Genomic DNA, 8,425 nt, shown 5'->3' with positions numbered 1-8,425 from the left:
TGATTGGGTTATGTACTAGATTATTTAAATTAATTTTTTTAAAATTAAAACAATATTTTTTTAATAAAAAAATTAATAAATTCTAATTAAGTTTTTAATTATATCTTGTCAGGTCAATTAAGTTGTCGGGTCAACTATTTAAATCAGTCAAGTCACATTAATTTTTTTTTCTTGAACTTGATTTGATTTTAACATCAAATTAATTAAGTCTTGATCCACATATTTTAAAATTAAGATTTTATTTTTTTTAAATTCATTTTTTTCTTGAAAAAAGTGATTGAGAAATTCAGTGTTCACTTTATAGCATATAGAATTTCTAGGAATCTATCATTTTTTGTATTTTATTCTTTTCTTGTGTTATAAAATATTTTTGGCATTATCTAAAAATTAAGATGTTTTTAAATATAATACGAGGATTTTAATGAAATGGTTATGAGTTTTAATAATATTTATGAGTATTAATAATATCATTTAATTTAAATTTTTAAGTTGAGATAATTACTAAAAATATATTTATTAAGATATTTTAATTATTTTAATATTATTTATTTATTTATTTATTATCATAGTTACATAATAAAATCCTGATAGATATTTAACTAGGTTTGCCAATGAAAGATTTTTTTCTTAAATAATAAAATAATGTACTATTAAAAAAGATCTCTTAAGTCTAATTTTTATAAAAGATAATGTAACATATAAAATTAATAAATTTCATATGATAAAACAAATTAGATCCATGATAAAAAATAATATGTTTTTTTAGCAGAAATTTGCTTGCTGTCCTTTTAAATTTCGAGATCAGAATAATAATTTAAGTTGAGGGAATATATATATATATATATTTGAATTAATATGTTTATTAATTTTAAGAAATATTTGGTATAAGTTGTGACGGTCAATAATGAGAATACAATTCTCATGGTATTAAATTTAGATTATTAACGCTTGGAAAAATTGGGACTTCTCAGATTAAGCTACTCTCCTTCCACTATTTGATTTGATTTGGGAAAGTAGAAATTTCAAAAAATTTAGATTCCGAATAACAATTATTTTAAAATAGTATTTTTTTTGAAAAATTAAAATTTTACTTTTTATTAAAATTTAATTTTTAAAATATTTTTAGATTATCTTACTATATTAATATTAAAAATTAATTACCACATTCACAAACACTTTTGGCATGAATCAAACACTGTTGATGACCAATTACCTGTCCCACCTAGCCCAAAAAATATGTGGGCAAGTTGCTGATCGTTTCCCTAGATATCCTTGGTCGCCATATATATATATATATATATGTTAATGAGAGATGGGGTTGGGTTCATGATCATGTGAGGGCTTTCTTATCCTTCGTAGCACCCGGGGAAAAAAGATAAACTAAATATTTTCTTTGAATATGTTCAAGGAGTGCTTGTTGATTTTATTGAAGTCAACGAGCTAGAGCTCATAGAAGTCCAACTATGCTAACTATGGATTATATCAACTTGCTTAGCTAGTATTGTCCCTGAATTGCATGTGCGGAAGTACGCGTTGTCGTGCTGGTGCAAGCAAATCTTGACATTTTACCGGTTCTGCAAGGGGGATTTTTTTTTTTTTGTTTGTCCTGATTTTTTAGTTATAGTTTAGTATTTTGTATTTAAGTAAATATAAAATATTATTTAAAAAATAAAAATAATTAATACGTTCAATATATATGCTAGTAAGTGAAAGATATTGTATTCTTTCAGTAATGTGTGAGGTTTCTTATTGATTTAACATTACCTTAATAAAAGAGTTTTAAAATTATTTTTTGGTATATTAGTTGAGTTATGGTAGATTTTTTTCTTTCTCCTTTCTCTTTTTTCTTTTTATTGTTTCGAGTTTCAAATATGCTCTTTCAAAAATTAAGTATCTTGTTAATTTATATTTGTATCAATTTTATTTTTTATTTTTTTAATTATTATTTATTTTATTTTAATTTTTTTAAGTTGAATTTTTTATTTTAATTTTATCCATCAATATTTGATTTGATTTAATTATATTATCCAATTCGGTTCTTATTTTTTTAACATTTTTTTTTTGGTTTCAAATCCTTTTCTTCATTTTTTTAAATTTTATTCCTCGTTAAATTATTTTATTTTTTTTTTATTTTAGATTTGGTTTTTTTTATTTTTATTGTTATTTTTTTAAATCTTTTTCTTGATTGTTTTTTTTTTCAATTTCATCTCTTGATGTTTTAATGATTGAGAATTTTGTTTTGTAATTTGTTCTTGTTTATTTTTTATAAAGTAATATGATTTTCATAACCTAGGTCACCAGTTTTTGAGATCAGCTCAATTTGATTTTGATTTTTTAATTAATTTTATTTTTAATTTTATTATTTGACATTGTGTTATTGGACCTTGAGCTTAACGATTTTTTTCGCTTTCATTTCTATGAGATTATCTTGACTTTATGTCCCAAGTCACACGTTAGTCGAGTTAACCTAAGTTGACTTGAGTTTTTTCGATGTTTTTTTCTTCAGTTTTTTCTTTTATTACTTAGTTTACTTAAGAGTTGATGTCCAGTGATTTATTTAATTTTTTTTTGTACCAGGTTACCCCACTTGCATGACTAGGCCTTAGATTTAACACACTAACTCACCTTAGGTATTTATTTTTTATTTTTTTTATTTCTTTTAGTTCTTTCTTCATCATTTTATCTGTTGATAATTAAACTTTAATTTTTTATAAGATTATCAATTATTTTTTATTTTTTTATTTTTTGTTATCAAATAAGATCATTGAGATCTTTATAGAATATTTAGAGAATATCTTTTTATAATATCAAATAATTTTTTTATCAATCACTGTTTTTTTTTATTGTCTTTGGCTTTTTTATAGTCATATTATTGAATTAAAATAACTTATTGAACTCATTAAATTAATAATTTAGAATCCATTTTTTTTAAATACTATCATTACCTATAATTTTTTTAATATTAAGAAAAGAAAAGAATGGTGAATGACCAATGCATCACAAACACAGTGAAATTGAGCTATATATATAGACACACTTCTAGCTGAGAAACATCCTTTTATTAGTTTATTTGAGAGCAGAAACTTTTATTGCATAGCTGGATTGGCCTTTCTTCGGATGATTAAATTACAGAAGGTAGAATATCCAAGAACGCATAACGAACATGATGTTATTTACACATCATCAGTTTACAATCATTTGGTGGAAAATTTGAATTTGGCACAATTTGTCCCTACTGACAAAATTGATGAGCTGAATCCCAATTTCTTTGACTGTAGATCGAATTTTAGCATGTTATCCTCCAATTGATAGCCTCCAATCACTATAGATGGACCTCCAATCCAATTTGATACCTTTGTATTGACCCCAGCATCCATAAAACCCAGGCACCAAAGGTCAACTCTTTTCTTCGTAATCCTCACCATAGAATTCGATCCAAAAATCTTCCAAACCACATTTGGTCTATCCAACACAAGATCTATTATTGGTACAGCGGGTCCCATTTGTGTGTTCTTAACAGCACTCGCAAGGTAGCAGACACTGAATGGCTTAACAGGCTTTGTTGTAGTAAGATTGAAAGCAGATGAAGCTGCTTCCTTCAAAAAAGCCAAAATTAAAGCCTTGTAAATAGAACTCTGTAACTTCGTGTATGGCACAACAGTGCTGATCTTGGTCCCCCCAGAACCAGTCTTACCATTAATGGCCAATAGTGATCTGTTCAAAGCCACCATCTTTCCGTTCACTTTCATGGAAGTCAACCCTATATAATATTCAGAAGAGGGTATGGGTTTATCTAGTTCAGAATCTTTTCCAAGCGGGTTCAAAATGAGAGGAGTGTAAAGAAGTGATTTTGAGAGGTCAATCCCTGGCAAAAAATTATAAGGCCCATTGCTACCAAAAAGAGCCACGCCAGGTTGAGATTTGGATCCTGACAAGCAGATGGCAAAACAATTCGGAGAAGAAGAGAAGACTTTATTGATCTGTATCGGGATAGATATATTTGAGTCCCCCAAGGCCGCTAAGCCAGTGACACCTTTAGCCAGGCCTTTGAGAAAACCAGTTCGAGCACAAGAAAAGATGAAGTTGTTGATCAAAGTAAGAGAACCTTGAGTGTTGGGCAAGGCGAAGGAGTCAATAAGGGCAGTGTTGAGGCCATTAACTTTTCTGTAGTCAACAGGTTTGATGGGGTTATCAGGGAGGAAGAGGAAAGAGTTGTTACCACAATTTGGACTTGGCGGACCGTCGCAAAGGTCCAAGCAAGTATAAGCGCCAAGTAAACTAGCGATGGAACTGTTACAGGGGACATGTTGGTAAGTCGAGGAAGTGTAGTCGTCGCAATTTACCCAGGTGAATGTAGCGCCAAGGTCCAAGAGCAATTTGGTGAGCTTGAGAGGGGTTTGTAGGTATGCAGTGATGACATATTGGCTAGTTGAGCGGTCCTTCTGAATCGGTGCTTGGAGGGGAAGAGCTGCCTGAGAAGAGGTAAAAGATAGGAAGAAGAAAAGACTTAGAAGAGGGACGGCTAGCTTTGCCATTAACATTTTTCTGTGTGTGTTGAGAGTAGGATTAATTGTGGTCAAACCAATGATGTGAGAATGAGTCTTTTATAGAGTTCTTACACTCGAAGAAATGCATGAAATGAATCTCGAGAAGTCCCCTTGAGCTTTAAGTGTAGCATGGATGGTGGCTTATCGTTTAGGAATTAAATAAAACAGGGTAAAAACCAGCTGCTTTACCGTACACTGTTTATATAAATAGTCTAGCTATCCTTCTATTTTATTTTCTTTTTTTAATACCAAAAGTGTGAGAAAGTCATTGTAAAATGATAAAAGCAAGATAAAGTCATTCTTGACTATATTTCAGCCATGAAAAAAGTTATTTTTATTATTAATCGTTTTGAAAAAAATTTAATTAAGTTATTTTTTTCATTTTTATCTTATTAGGAAAAATAGATTAGGTTGAAGAAATGATTTTTTCTAAGATTTTAATATATTTTAAAATAGATTTTAGGGTACTTTGAGTTATAAGATTGATTTATTAAAATAATATATAAGGATTATTATTATGTATTTTAATGTAAAAATTAAACATGAAAAAATTTAAGTCCAAAAAACCCCAGTTCAATTTTTGTATTAGCTCAATTTTTCAACTATCTCTTGTATGGTCATAAACTAGTTGGTAGTATATATATAGTTTGCCTTTATCTTTTTTTTTTAAAATAAAAATAAATAAAGACAAATAACAACTTCTATTTTTAACAAAAACCTTGTTCTCACTACCAGAAATTCGCTAAATAGCAACGGATTTACTAACGGAATAATTCTATCGGTAATTTGAGGTTGAAATTACCAACGGTTATATTCCATTCGTAATTCGGTCGGTAATCACCGACGAAAATTTTTCGTTGGTAGTTACAGGACTGAATTATGGACAAAAACGTCATCGTCGTAAAAAAAAAAACGGGTCACTAACGTGGAGGTTTTGGCGGGTTATTTTTTTAGACGGAATCACCGACGGATTCAAAAAGACAAACTGCGTCTCTTGGACGTGGGTCGAGCCTGATGGAGCTATTTGTGGAGACACACGTGCGGAGTCAAGATGGCTAGAAGGGGGTGCAACAGTTCTTTGATAACCGTGCTCAACATTTCGTGGTATGTTTATTTAATCATTTTATTTTGTAAGTTATTATATAAGTTATTGTGTTTATTGAATTGCATATGATGATTACTTTTTTATATTATATATCCTAAATAATTTTTCAAAAACAAATTTAGAAAAAAAACAATTACTAATGATTTCATACACTCACCGACAGCATTGCCAACGAAATTACTCCGTTAGCATTTAACAGTGGCTGCCACACTTACCGACTAATTTACAGACAGATATATTCGGTCGGTATTTCGGTCGGTATTTCATACACTTACCGACGGACAAACTCCGTCGAAATTTGACAGTAGCTGCCACATTTACTAACGAATTTACAGACGGATGTATTCGGTCGGTATTTCATACACCCACCGACAACCCTACCAACGATTAGTGTCCGTCGGTAAATCATGATATCACCGACGGAATACAAATTCGTCGGTATATTCAAGTGGGAATTTTTTTTTTGCGCGTAAATTCCGTCTGTAAAACCATCGCCAAATGGTTTTTTTGTTTTTCTGACTGATATAACGATGAAATATTGAATCACTGATGAAAGGTAACCCGATGGACGTAATCCATCGGTGATGACGTCGGTAAAAAAATCACCGACGAACTTCTAATCATACATCGACGGAATATTTCCGTCGGTAAAACTGTGAAATCTTTTAGTGTCTGGTAGGCCCTATGTGTGACTCTTTATTTTTATTTTTTTATTAAAGCAAATGCCTTATATAACTCAAGCCCAAATATGACTTCTGTTTATTGAACCCATCATTTTTTTTAAATCAAACTTCAAAAAAATAAATAACTTTAAAACATATTAAAATATCATTTTATTAGATATTCAATTTATATTTAGTTTTTATTAGTGTTGTTTTTATAAAATTATCAAAATCTTTTTTCATGTGTCCCTTAATGATTTGTCTTTTTTTTTTTAAATTTCATTTGTTTTATTTTCAAGATAAGGTTTTTTTAGTGTTGTATGATTACATTAAAAAATAGTTTTTAAAATGTTTTGTTGTATTTTTCTTATATTTTCTTAAAGCATCCATGACATAATCATCAAAACAATATTTCCTTTTATTAAACTATATTTTTATGATTATGATAAATTGTTTACTTCAAAAAATAAACTAAACCTAAGATATAGATACTTGTTAAGTATCAAATGCATTAAAATGGTTTGCATTAAGATTCTATATAGAGAGATTACTCGTGTATATGTTAACATCTACTAAGAAACTATGTAAGTGATTCATAAACTTGAAATCATCATATTATCTTGATATGGTCAACCTTAGTTTCATCCATGAAAATTCGGATAGTCGTGGTTTTACCATGTGTGTGAACTTTATTCCAGTGGAGGTGGTTTTGGCCTAAATAGATTAGCCCCAGATTGGTTAATTAATGGCAGCACAAGAGGTATGTTTAAGCCATGTAGAAGGCAATTATAAGAGGGAGAGATTCCTTGGTATTGTTTTTTCTTATTTTGCTAGGTTTTCCTTGTCTACAAGGATTCTTATAGAAAGCTATTTAAGGAGATTAAGTCACCCTTATTTATTTCTAAATGTGAAAGGCTCAAAGGCAACAAATAAGATATGAGTATCATCAATTAAAATCATGAATTTCCACGCTTGAGAAAGATACAAAGAGTGATAACACTTTCTAATTTCTATTAGGAAGTGGTTTCGACTACAAGGATTTTCTTAAGCAAGGAAAGATGTTCTCGGAAGCTCAATTAATTATTGTAATGGTTAGATCATTTGTTTGGACTATTATTGTTCTTAGTTAAGTATTTTTAGGGCTTTTAATTTTAGATTAGGATTTTATGCTAGTTTGGGTTTGTTTTGACTCAAAATTAATATTTTAGAACTGCTTTAGGCATCAAGCTTGTCTTAAATGATTGTTAGTTTGGGCCCATTGATTTTGAAACCCAACAAATATCCATTAGGATTATTTAGAAGGATAATGTATGTTTTGCATGGTTGTTAGATTTTGATAGTCTCTTATTATTAAATAATTCATATATTTCTTGGTAAAGTTATGTTTTTTGCTGGGATAAAGATAAACAACTAATTAATAAGGTATAAGTAATCTTGTGGTGTCTTTGCATTCTTTTTCTCTTGCTTTGCTATAAACAACGAGTTCAAGTTCTTTTCCAAAATCTTTAGTTCTTAATTAGGTATAGGTTATCTTTAGGTGAAAGACTTTATCCAAACCTAAATTTCAGTTTTCTTGGGTTGTTTATTTACTTCGTTGTGAGTTTTAATATTGTTGTCCTAAAAGTTTGCATTAGTTGGTTTCAGAGCTTGACTTTGAAAATTAGGTTATACCTTTCATATAATTCGTTTGTCACTCATGAAATCATAATCGTAGTTTGTTTTTATTTGTTTTAATGTATTTCTTGGTTTTTTAGTCATCACACATATTTAAATTGCACTACTAAGTTATTCTAGTTGGTCGTCATTTAATTTCATTTTTAAAAGGGCTAAAAGATGAGCCAAAAGGAAAAATACATAGTGAGCATATCAGAGTAAAAAGTCTAATTATATAAAACATGAGAAGAGTATAAATACATGAGGGAGTAAGTTAGGAAATAATATTTTTATCAAAACATATTTTGCATATTTAAAGATATCGGGCAACACCAACTACACCACTAATGGAAACTCATGCTCTTTAAATTTAAGCCTTAACACAACAAATGGAAAGGATGACCATGTTAAAAAAAATAAATTAAAGGATAAGATGGAAGATGAAAAAGATGAGCTGC

The 8,425-nt window shown here is 29.2% G+C and overlaps 1 protein-coding gene across 1 annotated transcript; it reads right to left on the bottom strand.

Annotated features, from left to right (window-relative positions):
* Nucleotides 1-3,141: 3,141 nt before the first annotated feature.
* Nucleotides 3,142-4,640, bottom strand: LOC105107324 (basic 7S globulin-like). Its single transcript, XM_011001210.1, has one exon. It carries the CDS (start codon nt 4,539-4,541, stop codon nt 3,195-3,197), a length of 1,347 nt encoding a protein of 448 aa, XP_010999512.1. The 5' UTR covers nt 4,542-4,640; the 3' UTR covers nt 3,142-3,194.
* Nucleotides 4,641-8,425: the final 3,785 nt, after the last annotated feature.

This window comes from Populus euphratica, unplaced genomic scaffold (genome assembly GCF_000495115.2).
Source record: "Populus euphratica unplaced genomic scaffold, PopEup_1.0 scaffold309.1, whole genome shotgun sequence".
In the NCBI taxonomy this organism is placed as follows: domain Eukaryota; kingdom Viridiplantae; phylum Streptophyta; class Magnoliopsida; order Malpighiales; family Salicaceae; genus Populus; species Populus euphratica.
Note: the sequence above shows the minus strand (reverse complement) of the source record. Positions and strands in the feature narration are given on the sequence as shown.